Consider the following 14,636-nt stretch of genomic DNA (forward strand, 5'->3'; position numbering starts at 1 on the left):
TGTTGATGATGAACAGCAACCGTGGTAAAAGTGTAACAGCTGATGTTTGTGTTCATCCTCCTCATTTCCGTCCTGTTTATGTGTTAACAGCGTACGGAGAATAGTGTTCGGTCTGTCCTTCTCTCTCTCTGCCTCTGGTTGATACCTGTTACAGTGATGGGTCGCCATGGAAACCCCGTGCTAGCCTGTGTAACTGACAAATGGGCTAATGAAGGGAAACACAGGCCACCTGGCTCGAGAAAGGGGACAGTCTGCTCTGACTATTGATAGCAACACTATCAGATAGGAACATCACAACAAACATACCCTGCAGAACACATATGATACAGCTGTTGAGTTCAGCATCTGACAAATTGGGAGTTTCTTGAGGTCAAGAAAAACCTTTAACTCATGTTGCACCTGCAGATTGTCTTAGGTTAACTAACTTGGACATATGGTCTGTGGAATACGGGTCAATTTCATCAACTCTGAGATAAATGCTACCTAACACATTAAAAAATACTACAACTGCTGCACATCAGTAATAACACACACTATTACACTGTTACCATGAGTGTGTGAGCCTGCTAATGGAAGCATTTGTGTTTTTTTGCACCCTCACAGAGCTGCACAGCTGTAGTCTGCCAGTCTGTGTTCCCCCAGGTTTGCATGTAGAAGTGTTCCTGTAAACAAAATTCCCTTGCACTGATAAGCTTTTGAACCTGCTTTAAATGTGCAATCCTGCCAGTTTGGAGATTTTTCCGGTCTTGGGGGGTGAGGGCATTAAAGTAAACCTAATTCTCTGTCGCTACAACTTCAGCTAAGCGTGATTGACTTGTTTCCCCTGTTCGCCCCAGGTTATTTTCTCTACTGTCATACCCGTTCACAGCACACGGAGAGAGAGAGCAACTTGTCACAAGTCTTTTTTGTTCCGGTAGACGGGCAAAAACAGAAGTTCACTAAGATAAGATATTACACACCTGTAAATCCTCACTGTTGTTTGATATCGACAGTTAATACAGCTTTAATATAAAGTTCTAACCTTGTTTTTCCTCAGCATTTCATCAAAGTAGAGCTGTCATTTGAGATGTTAGTGGTGACCAGTGTGTGATGTTATCGTCTATGACAAGTTGCTTCTCCAGTGTGTTGCCAGTACATCAGTACTGATGAGTGACATTTGTGTTATATAGTTACCCAGAAGCCAAGAGATCAGCAGAGTGTTCCCTTTTATACCTTTTTAATTCTGTGTGTCCATCCCTACAGGCAAAATACAGTAAATAACATTGGCAGCAGCTTCCCCTCTGTGATAGTGTGTAGGTTTATATATGTGTGTGTAACTTTGCATTACTAATTCTGTTTCCAATAACTGACAGCAACACGCACTCACAACTATGCGGCTTTATGCAAGAAGACTTGAAATAACCTGTACAACTGAAGGGAAGGTTACAGTAGTTTCATAGTGGTGGGGTTTTGACCTGACAGGACATGTCTGTCATGGTAACAGATTCCTACTACAGTCAGTTTTATAACAAACTTACCTGAATTTCTCATTTCGAAATGTGACACCAAACACACAGACAGTGAAAGTATGACTGACTTACCGTGCTGCATCCTTGCACTACGCATCAGGAGGTGCCACCTGTTATCCTCTATAACACCAGATGGCTGGTGGTTTGGTAGATGGCCAACTCTGCTGCAGGGATAAAGTTCAGCAGTGTCACAAAATTATCAGTAAGTAAGGCAGCACATGGCAGAGGGAAGTCACTAATTAGTTATATATTTTTATTTTTGATGAATTAATTATAAACTATTAACTATTTATTATTATGTAAATCTCAGAATAATAACATATTGGAAAAAAAGACAAAGGCAAATTTCTCTTAGACATTAGGCTCCAGTAGCCTCTTCAGTCCTTAACCTGCTGCTGTCGTCTCCAGCTGGGCCTTTAGAGCAGGCTTTTCGTGTTTGTGCTGTTCACAAGAGTTATTGTGACATTGTGGATTTTTTTCCTCTGCCTAAGTACCTGTTTATACATCCATGACATTTAAAGTTAACTTAATTTGACCTAATATTAAGTTCACATAGCAGTGAACCTAAAACCAGAGAATGCCTTTTATTGTGAAATGTCAGTTCACTGATGTGAGAACATGAAGTCAATTTTATAATGGGATATGGCTATTGCTATGTTTTGGTTAGGCTTAGGGAAAGATTGTGGTTTTGGGTTAAATACCTTTCTAGTTACTATGTGACTTAACTGTGGAAATCATAAATCATGTATTTACTGGCAGGACCCATAATCCGGAAGTATTTTTCCTCACAGTAAACTCCACATTCAAAGTTTTCATTTTATTCTGATATTACCAAGTATTACAAGAAGGACAGATGAATAATTTTGCGTTGGTGTTACATTTCCTGGCTGAAGATGTGGCGTGTTTTGTATTTGCTTTGTGTATGGGTGCCGAATACTGAGCTGTGACTCAACAACTATCACAGGATGTGAATGCGATCCAAATGCACCATTTCACTCAACGACCTAGTTTGGAATATTTTAAAAACAACATGAGCTATACAATATCTGTAGATCAGATCCACTTTTATCTGGAAAATCGCAACATGTTCAGAAATGATAAAGATCTATTGAACATTAGATTGGAAGGGGTAAGGCTAGGAAATGCATCACTGATACTTGGGTGCAAATACATCTGTAAAACACAGAACATTATAAACGCAGGACCTTAAATGAAATCAGATCTACTGATGATGATCTAGTATGTGTTTGCAAAGAAGACTTTGTCTGGGGTTCTGCCTTTGCCCTTGTCCCAGTGTCTTTTCCATTCGATTTTTCATCACCTTCAGTGTCACTGTTTTCATTCAACATTCAATTCATTGTACTTTCTTTTTCCTAAATGGTTCAAATTCTTCCTGCCCTGATGATTAGAGATATACACAAGAGTAGCAGCCTCTGTTGTGTGGCTCGTTACTGTTTCTAATAGCTTTCCTTTTGAAGTGAGAATGTGATGGCTGCATTCATTTAGCAGCCGTGTCGAGGGGATATCCAATTAAAGCTTTTGCTAAGGGTGAGTCATCATATAAGTAAGAGTCCTTTCATCACGAGTCATAGGGAGGCAGCAATTACTAGAATAACTGGAAATGTGGAGTGGACGTTTGCCAGTTTGTTGGACAGGTGCCAGGTGTTACTTGAATGCTCCAGGTTACATGATCACACGTAGACATAAGTGGTGGCAGTGAACTGAAGGAGTGGAAGGTAATGTAAAGCTGTCTGAGTAGAAACATTATTAATAAACAGAGAACAGACAGAGAAGATGGAGATCATGCGTTGACGTGAGACACTACACAGCCTGTTGATGTACTACCTAGAGAGAATTTCACTCCTACAGAGACTCTGCGTTACATAAGACGTAGAGCAGACAGAGCTTTATTGACCCAGAGTCAAACAGGCTTGAAACAGTATGTATGCACTAATAAAATACGTGTGGAAACCAAAGCATCAACATCATATGAAGCAGATCTGCTGCAAGAGTGTCCACTCCACAGCAGGACAGATGTAGCTAACGTTACTGGTGTCTCATTTAGTAGTTTTGCTACTCGACAGTGTGAGTCTGTACAGACTGATCATAATTGAAGAAACAAGACGTGTGCAGATGTGAAACAGGTGTGCAGGACATTTCTAACACAATATCTGTGAGCATGCTGTTAGAGCACACAGTCCTATGGTATTACAATGTGCAAAAGAAAAGGAATAACAGCTGAAAAATATACAAAGGACAACTTAGTTAGTTAGTTTTGAGTAGTATTTGTATTAAATTTCTTTTATTTTTAAATCTACATTGTTTGACAAAGCAATTTAATAAAACATTGTTAATACACAAATTCAACACAATACACACAATATGAATAAAGTAAGAGGGTAAGAGGTTAAGTTTCTAACTAGATATGGTCTTCTAGAGCAATCAAGGCTAGGGATGCATACATTTACACAAAATACACACAAACACACACAAGGACGCTTGGCTGCTGCACAAACTAGTGTAGGTGTAAAGCGTCCTTGTAAGAATAAAGCCAGGAGGGTTAAATGTGCAGAGTAGAGCAACGCATGGGCCTTGCAGAGGTGGATCGCTTCTTTATAGTGACCTGCCTCACATGTGTGCTGTTGGAGAATTCCCATTCTTGTATTCTAGCTTTAAGCCACTTGTATTTTCACTATAAAGCTCTCCATAAGACGTACTGGGAGAAAAATAGAAAATGTCACATATGGGCTCTGCGCCTTGGGCATTGAATGACTTCTTGCCATATGCTGTCCTCACTTACATCTTCGTTGGACGGATGAAGGAGGGGAATGAACCTCACAAGGAGATCAAATGTGTAATTTCCAACAACTTTCAGGTTTTGTGTCTTGATAAAAGTGAAAACTGCAGCACTTAAACGGTGAGTATACTGTACAAGCATTTTCCATCACAACACAAATATGTTGGTGTCTTTCTTATTCAGTGTCCTCTTTACACCCAATACTTACGCTGTGATTGTTGTGAGGCTTTCAACAGACACTGTCTTCAGACAAACAGGTTCATTTTTCATTTATGTTACAGTCTTTGCTGCTGGTTTGTGACTACAGTGAAAAACTGGGTCATCAACACTGGCGCATGTCTTAAGAGCAGAAATTGATGTTTGCTTCTATTTAGGCGTTTAACACTGTAACGTAGAGGCACAGCTCAACCTTCCTATGGGTTATTCATGTATTGATCTCTACAAAGCAACATCTATTATGTAAAGCAGCTTTTCGGGAGTCTGAGTGAAGACTGACCAAACAAAACCTAGAGGGATAACAGGACACGATTAAAATGAAGTCAGTGTTGCAGTGTTGGAAATGTTTAAGTCACTGTTGCTTTCTGAGCTGTTATATAATGTTCATAGTGCAGAGGAGGGATGAAGTGTTTAATTAAACCTCAGTGTCAGTCCTCAGTCTGGATGTACACACACATTATTGTGCATTTAGTGTTACAGTCACCACTGCTTTATTTGCAGCTGTGACCTACAAGTAAATACAGTGTGTGTTTGTTTGTGTGTGTGTGTGTGTGTGTGTGTGTGTGTGTGTGTGTGTGTGTGTGTGTGTGTGTGTGTGTGTGTGTGTGTGTGTGTGTGTACTGTGTAAACTGGAGCAGTTTGGGAGATTAAACTGCGACACCATGTAGCTGTTTTTAGTGATAGAGGGAAACAAACTACAAACTACAGTAACTCATGTAAATGTGCTTCTGCTTGTACGTTGGTACGATTATACTTGACTTGAATGTTTCCATTTCATGCTTTTTACCTCTGTCTATTATTCTTAAATAAACTCATCAACAGCTAGGGTTGGATGAGTACTTGAAAAAGCACTTGAGCCACTCTCCAGGCTGGTTTCACAGTCAGTCAGACCAGTGCAGAACTGGTCTCAGGTGGTCTCAGTGACACACATGAACCCCAGGTGAAACAACAACTCGAAGCTTTACCAGCCAGTCAGTCAGAAGGTGAAACGTTCACCGACATTTAAGTACAATTTAATTATTGATGCTTCAGTAATAACGATCCATTAATATAAGTAATATAATAAAATAATAAAGTTAAAGAACGACATGGTTTTCACATGGTCATTTAATACACGGCGATATCGAATAGCTTCTGTTTATGTAATCAATACATCAAATATTGGCCAATAACATTTTTATTTTAGATTTTTAGAATATAATCCAATTTTGTCATATTTTAAAAGCACCACTTAATACTCAATGCCATGTATTTATAGTGTGGCATGGCTGCTTCTATTTAAGTAAACAAATATACTGACTTCATTTTAATAGAGAACTAACAGGAATCAGTGCTGCAGGCTGTAAAAAGTGTTGTAATGTTAAAACTTGATGATGCATTTTCTAAAACGTGCACAAAGCAGAATCAGCAGGAACTAAAATGATTAGCAGAGCGTTGTAGACTTGTTGTAGCCAGAGAGCACACAGTGAATTGTATAGAGACGGAGGCACAGCTGTCACAACAACACTGATTCCTGTGTACCTCGGCTCTTGGGGCAATTAATCCCACGCCGGCTCCCATTTACCGTAACGTTAGGTAACAGCCTATCAGTGCTTCACATAAATCTCTGCTGTTTGTTGACAGAATCTGGCTTTTATCTCCTCTTTCTGTGCCTGTGTCTCTCTCTCTCCCTCTCCCTCTCCCTCCCCGCTCCCCCCTCTCTGCCCCCTCTGTCCATCCTGTGTGTCACTCAGTCAGTTTCTTATCTTGTCTCTTTTGAACGCTACACCCCACCACCCCTCCCTCTGCTCTTGTGTATGATATAATCATCTGTGAACACTCACCTGACCACCGACCAGGCTGTGAGGGTAATAATGTAAACCTCTCAGGGAGAAGATAACAACACATGGGGATAATTGGTCCGACACACACTCAGATGAACACACAGCAAGGCACCTTTCAGTTACCATGGGAACTTGACCTGTATACGCTCACACCTCAGTGAATAGACTGTAAACCTCCCTGCTGTGTACTTTGCCCAGAAGCAAACTTCAAACATTGAGCGATTATGTATAATAAAGCAACAGGGCCGACCTGCAGGAACTAGATGCATGTTTCCTGGATTTCCTGTGTAAATCCTGCTCGTCAGTTAAACACCAACAAAACAATGTCACTTGTAATTATGCAACATAACATAGAGTATTAGTATATGGCTAACTGACCGTATGTAGTGGGGGTGTACAAATAAAATATGTTCTAGTGATAGATGTAGCAAGCCTGAGCCTGAGCCAAGGGCTGAGAGTTAGAGCTAGACTACCCAGGTCCCTGTGGTAAAACAACAACAACAACAACAACAACAGGGAGAGTTGCTCCAGCAGTAAAACACCTTAAAAGTCCTAGGAACAGCTACCATACCTCACAGGACCCATGCTGCCAAGCTTCTGGTAAAGGACCTGAGCCCTCTTGTGGCCTAAAGTAGATGTTACAAGTACAAATGAGCTGATGCTGTTTGTTATCTCAGTAATAAATAAAAAACAATATGCTGTTATTTGCAGTAGAAAATATTTGTTTACTGCAATATTTGAGATATGAGCTGAGTCGACAATACGATCTCATCACCAGGTCCATAAAGTAGCCACTGCAGAGTTTTGATCATATTACATATCTTCATCAGTAGATGGAGCTAGAATTTCCTTTTTTTTCCTGAGTACTTGTTATCTACGTCAGCCTGAACCAAAGTTAACCAGAAGTCCTTAAAAATGTATCTCAAATTCTGATCATGTCAATTTGTGAAATCATCCTGGAGTTACTATATGTGAAAATGGAAATATAAGGGATTTCTAAGTGGTTTATTTTACTGGGGCAGGTGTCTTCTTAAACAGTGGCGCAAAAAGACAAATATCTTCTTAATGCTTTATAAGCACAAGCTCTTAGAAAGTAGAAACAAAAATGGACACAGGACATAAAACCAAGCACAGATAAATAGAAAGATTTAGTTGAGCAGATTAAAAACATGAAGAAAATATTTTAGTTTTATCCGAGATAACGTTGAATACTTGTTGAAAACAAATTGGAACACATGGCTATGAGGCGATGACATGAAGAACGGATACATGTATCTATACATACAATAGACAAATGCATAAAGATTTTTCTAGTTGTAACTGTTGCATTAGATCCAGACATAAACACCTGAAAATAAAAGCTGAAATGTCGATCTCTTCTCTCTCATATTTATCTTTTGATGTTAAACCTCAGTCTACAGTAAAAATAAAGGAACTGGCCTCTCTGTTCCAATACTTTTGGATTGGAGTGTACAAGACAAGATAATAATGCAATGAGATGCTTGAATCCTTTCCTGATTATACATTTATCTGAGGTTCTATTATTGAAATTACAGCAAATCATTGACAAATGTCTTATTTAAAGACTCAACATTATTTATTTTTGAAAACATCAATGTCAGCATAGTTTACAAAATATATAAAAACAAATGATAAACAAAACATAGGAATATTCTGAGGTCCATTTTCAAAGTGCCAAAACGTGTGAAGATGTACAGTTTTCAGAAAACTGATGACTGCTTTAAAAAATAAAAAGAACTCCCAATGATTTATTGAAACATGCACTGTCCTGCAACCAGCAGGAATTACAGATTATATACACATACAAGAAATTTAAAAACATGCCTGTAAGCAGTGTTTACGCTTGTATCACATCAATGTCTTATTCAGAGGCTAAATTACAGAGGTATTTAAAAGTTATATATTTATATACACATTAAAAACAATGATGCAAAAGTACTCAGTGCAGCTTATCTGCATATTTGTGTGTGTGTGTGTGTGTGTGTGTGTGTGATCAGTGTCAGCATGCATCCCTGCACTCAAGGTGACTTCGTATTCATTGGGCTCTCAGCTGCAGCCTGCTAAAAGCTCAGCGTGGTGCTGACTTGGTGACACCATTAGGAAAGAGTCATTCTGACTATAGAAGGCTCTCCAACAACTTGTCTGCACAAGGGTGCACACTGAAAGCTGAAAACGGATGAAAAGGACAAACTGTACCTGTCTAATGCGTTCTGTGAGAAGGACTCTGGCTAAATTAAAATCAGATTTTGAATTTGTGTACAAGCTAGAAGTTTTCACTGCTCTGTCATCAGTTCACTGTCTCTTTTTTATGATATTAGTTTTAAAGGATTAGTTCACAAAAAACAATTACAAAACATTATTATTACTTATTTCTAGAAGTATGTAGCCCTTTTAGCCATTGGGCTAATTGCCCAGTTCTCTAAGATTTCAGCAAACACCAATATTCCTTCTGTTTCCCCATCAGTCTCTTAATTATCAATTTACATCACAGTGGACAGTTTTGAAAATGACTTGCTATGCAAACAAATAGAATCCGTCTGCCTGGGTATACTTGAAGTAAATGAAGTCTACTAGTCCAGTAGAGGGCAGCATCCAATCATAAACCACAGAGCTGTTGCATGTCAGACCTCATATGTCCAGCTTTTTGATTTTTCCAACACAATGACATCAGTGTTTCTGAAGGGGATTTACATCACATTTACATCATAGGCTGAGGCATGCGTTTAGCACAGAATTTCTTTTCACGATGCTCTTGCAGAATGTGTACATTCACACAGCAGTCACTCGTAAACTGCCGTGTGCACATGGGGGACACACCTTTCAACAGATGTGTCTGTAATTTCCTTGTTTACTTTAGCATAGAGTGAACAGGAACAATAATGAACCTTGAACCACACGAGACTAACTGAGGGCATTAAATCTAAGTACCGCACTGTAGCTCTTTGTTCTTAATCAGTGTTTTAACCTGATGTCTTATCACAGTCCATGATGTGATGTGGAAATTTTATTATTTCACTGTAAAAGCAAGTAAGACTGAAATATACAAAACTGTCCTCACTGCTGCGACTTCACTGTTGTACAATAAAGGAGATGCATGTCCCCTGGCGCCCAGGAACCTGGCGTTAGGATTGTGAACCAAAGCACTTGCAATGTATCTGCCAGATTTGGTGCTCTTCAAGGAACAGTTGTAGAGCACGTCTGAACTTTTCCGGTCCAGATAGCTGGAAATGGTCAGCCAACCCCCCTCCTCAACACTTTTCGTGGTGAGGTGCTCCAGAGGCTCATCCGAGACACGGTGGGAGCCGCGAAACCAGTGCACTTCTCCGTCTGGGTAGACGTGTTTGAAAGTGCAGCCAGGACCAAGACTTGTTAAATGGCCCTCAGCGATCACACAGCATTCTGAGTGGAAACCGGAGAAGAGTTTTGAAATGTTGTTAATGTGCAAAAATAAGAATATAAGAATAAGAAGAATATAACAGAGACTGACCGTCTAATTCCAGCCTTGAATATACATGTGTTGCTCCCTGGTTGGACCGCAGTTTGCACCTGTAGCTTCCAATCTCCATGGGCTCCACTTTTTGAAAGATCAGGGACAGCTGGTTGTTGTTGTATTCGCATCGGAAATCACTCATGGTGCTGCTTTTATCTGTAGTCATTTCTCCTTCGCTGTCCACAGAACATAAGGTTGTTTTTGTTTGGTTTTGGGACCACTCCATATATTTGATTTGGAGTTTGTCCGGAGACTTGGAGGATACGTTGCACTGTAGACTAACTGGTTTGCCATCCTCTGCAGTGATCTGGGGACTCACATTGAGTGTCACCATCTCTGTAGACACAGAAACAGTTATTTGTACAATTGAACCACCTCGTTCTTTTGCATGCATTCCCCCACTGGTCTGCAACAGATTTGGGACTTTCCTTTAAAATATATATCTGCTAAAAATGAGTTTAAACCTGTTTAAAACACTTTCACTTACCTTGCATTGTGAGAGTGAAAGCAGGTACAAGCCAAAATATATTCAGTGCTGTGAACCCCATAATCAGCTCTTTTACATGTCACTGTAACACAGAGACCAATCACATTAAAGCAAGAGATACAACATTTCTACGGGCACGATGAAACCTTCATCATACCAGACTGATTCACCACCATATTGTTTCACATCGATCATGTTTAAATTTTATATTTGAGCGTAACTGACCTTTAGAGAATTGATGCTTCTCTCCGGCGCCTCTCTGGTGACTGTAGTCTCCTTATAGTGGTCCTGTGCACACGTATCTTCCTTAAGACTGTTGCTTAAGTGCAGAATGTTAATCATTAGAGAACTGTGAGCTGGAATTGCCGTGAAATCTTTTCACTGCGGAGCGCGTGCTGGAACTTGAACAACAAGGGGAAGGGTGATGTCTTGTGTGTGATAGGGAGCGTGTGCGTGCGAGAGAAACACAGAAAGTGAAAGAAACTCAATGGCGGGAGTGAGGACCTATTCATGAAGCCGTTGAAGCTGTCACAAGCGAACACTTGTATGACTGCCTTTGATGTTGGTCTTGTTGCTTCATTTCGCTGCGTTCACAGAGATGACTGCCATGAGCTCATCATTTGTTGTTCAAACTCCCCATGGCACTACCCACGGGGGAAACACATGCAACATGTTACGTTAGGAGGAGTCGCTCTCGGTTGAGGATTTTGTCGTATGTTGTAGTTTTTTAGCCAGTTTTATTAAAGCAGTGGTGGAAAAGTGAGATACACACACACCAGTCATAACTCAAACTCAAAGGTTTGTTTAGGAAGAGGCGAAAGGGTAAAAATATGCTGTAAGTGGGAAAACACTCACTCACTTTGAGCTTTACATTCAGCACATTCATATCTGTACCATGTCTGAGTAACACTAGCACAGTTAAGCTGGGAAGCGAACCGCTAACAATAGCTGACAGCCCTACCAACTGATCCACAGTCACCCTTTAATTTATATGTTTACGCAGCAGCCTCCAGATGTTATACAGTCTGCTGAAAATGAAGAACAGTATGTTTTTATGTAAGTGTTACTCTTAGTTGGATCACATTTATTTAATCTTACTGTACGTTTAGGCTTCTATTGTTGTGAAAGCAGGTACAGGGCAGAGTATCTTAGTTAATCATTTCTTTAAATTGCCAGTCACAAAAAACTTCAGCTGGAGTCTACAGCTGTTACTACAAATGTAAAGTTTGGTTAATTGATTCCTTCAGTAAGTTTTATTCTCTGGACAAAGTGCAGCTGTTTCAAATGCATATGCTTCCGTGTATTAAATTTTGATCTCACTGAAGTATTAATTTCTCATCATCAATGAAACATCAATGGAAATGCTAAATTCTGAAATGCTCTAATACTTTACCAGTTTGCTGAGCCAAGAGGAATAAGCTGTACTGGACCGTTTTAATGTTTAAATGTGACAGTATGGCTCTTAACAGAGGAGTTCTAAGATGTGAGACACGTCAAACTGAAAAATATTACTCACAAACTACAATGGCTGGCACAGTACACAGAACTTACACCAGCGCGAATGAATGTAAAAATAAAAACTGGGCAAGCAAAGGTATTATTATATATTGCACAATATCCAGTAAAGGCTTAGCTCCTTTTCAGCTCCTTTACTGACTTACTGACACTTACTGTACCCTATCCTACCCAGCAGCCGCTGCTTGAAACTCTTTATGTTAAATGATAACTCTTTAAAGTGAGAAATGTGAAAGGAAAGGAAACAGTTTCCATGTGATTAATGTTTAATTAATTAAATGGGTACACTTAATATTTTGAATTGACTGAACTTGTATTGAATTTGTGCAGTGTGTTTTACTTTAGTTGTCATTACACTGTTTCAATCACACAATGACACATTTGGGGATTTTCTTTTCTCTTTTCACATATATCATAGTTGGATAGTTACTCTATCTACTGTTGAAATGCTGTACCTGTAGTGGTAAAAGCAAAAGATTATGTGTAATCTTGATGAAAGTTGAACATTTTCCTGAGGTAACGTGTGAATATTTAATGCAAAGCACATAAAAAGTGGTAGATATTAGTTGTCCTAAATGTAATTCTCCGAATGTATTTCTCCATGATTTTATTCAGCTTTATTGACCTTCTTTGCAGCAAACTGTTGACTATATAATCACAACACAAGCTGGTCAAATATGTACATTTAGAGACATGCAAACAATATGTTGTTATCCTGAAAATAACAGTGGAGGATTTTCCAGAGAGGGTATATTCTACAAGACATGACCCATTCTAGCCTTTCCTCCGGGTGGTTACTATAGACAGAATACTTACGGCCATGGTTATCCATGGTCATAACAAATGAGATTTGAATTTAGAGTACCTCACAGATTGTAGGGAGGGTCTCCCTGTATGGGATCTATACAAAACAGCTGCGCATGCACAACACGTGCACTGTTAAGTGCAGATGCATAAATCCTGTATGTACAAACTCATTTGAGGGCTGCACAGATCTATGTAGAACTCCAGTGTAATTAGCTTTTCTTTTGTCCATATTCAAGCAACATCGAGTTCTTTGCACAGCAGTAATACAAGGTTTCAGGAAATGCTGAAAATAAATAAATACATGCAGTGGAAGGAAAAAGGACCAAATGAAACCAAATGGCTTTGGAGCATTTCTACTGTTTACCTAGCGTCCTGGTGGAATGTGGAGCCAATGCCAACTTTGCCAGACTAGTCCAATGTTTGCTCATATTATTTGATATCATTGTGCAGTTTTGGGTGTGTCGTGCTGTAGCAATGCACTGACGCATAACAGTTTTTTAAAGGAGCACTGCTCCAAATGACCTTTCTGGAAAGTTTTAAACTGACATATAGTTCAGCTGATATAACAACTTCTATTTAAAACAGATTATTATTTTAAATATCACTTATGCATGTTTTAAGCACATTGTAAAGTACAATGACTTCCATATGCTGCAGTTTTAGTAGTAACCAAACACCTGCCATTTGGTACTAACAACAAGCTGTTCACAAATCATGAACAACTTAATTAACTCATCTCGTTATTTCCGTAAAGACAAATACACAAATTGATGGACCTTTAGAAGTGATTGCTCTAATGATGCGGCATCAGTACGTACAGTCGTGTCCAGCTCACTGAGTGCTGCAGGTTTTACTCCGAGGTGCAGAACTGTAGGGAGCAAATCACCACTGAAATAGTTCAGTGGGCCTAGATGACTCTTAGGGAGAAGACACCTTTCATTCAACACCACAACCTGTGATTTTCAGAAACCTGTTTATTTTAATGCTGTTCCCACACTTGATCTGTCCACACTGAGTCAGCAGGCTGGCTCTCATCACCACTTGACTTGCTGTATTTTCCTCGAGACCTCACTGTACCAGTTCATCATCCTGTGAACACACAATCACGTCATTATACTTGACTCTTAATGCAACACATTCATTTCATTACTGCTTCCTGCAACTGCTGACCCCTGCCCTTGCAGTCTTTTTTTATATTTTATTATCAGCCACTCAGCATTAATTTAGAGTTGTGTCCGTGCTTTCACTCCTGTATTAGTCATCTATTGTCTGATTCATACCTCCATTTATTCGATCCTTCAAGTTTTACTGCTGAACATCAAAGTGACCACAACAGTTGGGGAGAACATCACTGAAACTATACGATACTGTGTTTCCATATCAAAAAATGTTAACTGAATCATAAGTTAGCAGTGAACCAAAATACTGCATAACTCTTTGCTGATGTTTGTTTCAGTTGAACTTGTTCATAGAGATGCATATTCCAAAACCTCACCCATCTCCTTGGATAAAAAAGTATACCAAATGACTAAATGGAAATATAAACTGAAGCTCTGAGGTTTTCAAATAAAGGATTTTATATATTTTTAGTGGCTGGAATCTGTAACTGTAATTTTTTATTAAATAGTTTGAAAGCACCAAAGATGCAGCGTCACCAAGCTCAAACCAAAGAATGAGTTATACGACCTTTCCTTGAGGTCACTTTTGTTGTATGGGTCACTTGCGTCTCCAAAATTATTCAAACAGTGGTTATTTGCCAGATGCTTTTATCCAAAGCGACATAAAAATGACCTGGAATTTAGAAGCTGAATGTATAAATGAGTAAAAACTCTCCCAAAGCTCCACTGAAGCTCAGCCTCCACAAGATTAAAGAATCTAAGTCCTGCTCACACTTAACTCTAAATGATCTCAGTAGTGATATATGTTGTATACGGCTCAGTTGGAATAAACATATTCATTTCTCTTTTTAAAT

At 39.2% G+C, this 14,636-nt stretch overlaps 1 protein-coding gene across 1 annotated transcript; it reads right to left on the reverse strand.

Annotated features, from left to right (window-relative positions):
* Positions 1–7,919: 7,919 nt before the first annotated feature.
* Positions 7,920–10,883, reverse strand: LOC113161305. Its single transcript, XM_026358814.1, has 4 exons — positions 10,568–10,883; positions 10,343–10,424; positions 9,853–10,191; positions 7,920–9,764 (listed from the first exon to the last, which is right to left on the reverse strand). Exons 2-4 carry the CDS (start codon positions 10,401–10,403, stop codon positions 9,373–9,375), a joined length of 792 nt encoding a protein of 263 aa, XP_026214599.1. The 5' UTR covers positions 10,404–10,424; positions 10,568–10,883; the 3' UTR covers positions 7,920–9,372.
* Positions 10,884–14,636: the final 3,753 nt, after the last annotated feature.

The sequence above is a fragment of the Anabas testudineus genome, chromosome 1 (assembly GCF_900324465.2).
Source record: "Anabas testudineus chromosome 1, fAnaTes1.2, whole genome shotgun sequence".
In the NCBI taxonomy this organism is placed as follows: domain Eukaryota; kingdom Metazoa; phylum Chordata; class Actinopteri; order Anabantiformes; family Anabantidae; genus Anabas; species Anabas testudineus.

What these genes read in the sequence shown, in the direction of transcription:
- LOC113161305 (XM_026358814.1), bottom strand. Translation starts at nt 10,403, where the DNA reads ATGGGGTTCACAGCACTGAATATATTTTGGCTTGTACCTGCTTTCACT. An exon ending in TTTCACTCTCACAATGCAAG is followed by an intron (nt 10,192 to 10,342) that starts GTAAGTGAAAGT and finishes CTGTGTCTACAG; the next exon opens with AGATGGTGACACTCAATGTG. An exon ending in TTCAAGGCTGGAATTAGACG is followed by an intron (nt 9,765 to 9,852) that starts GTCAGTCTCTGT and finishes GTTTCCACTCAG; the next exon opens with AATGCTGTGTGATCGCTGAG.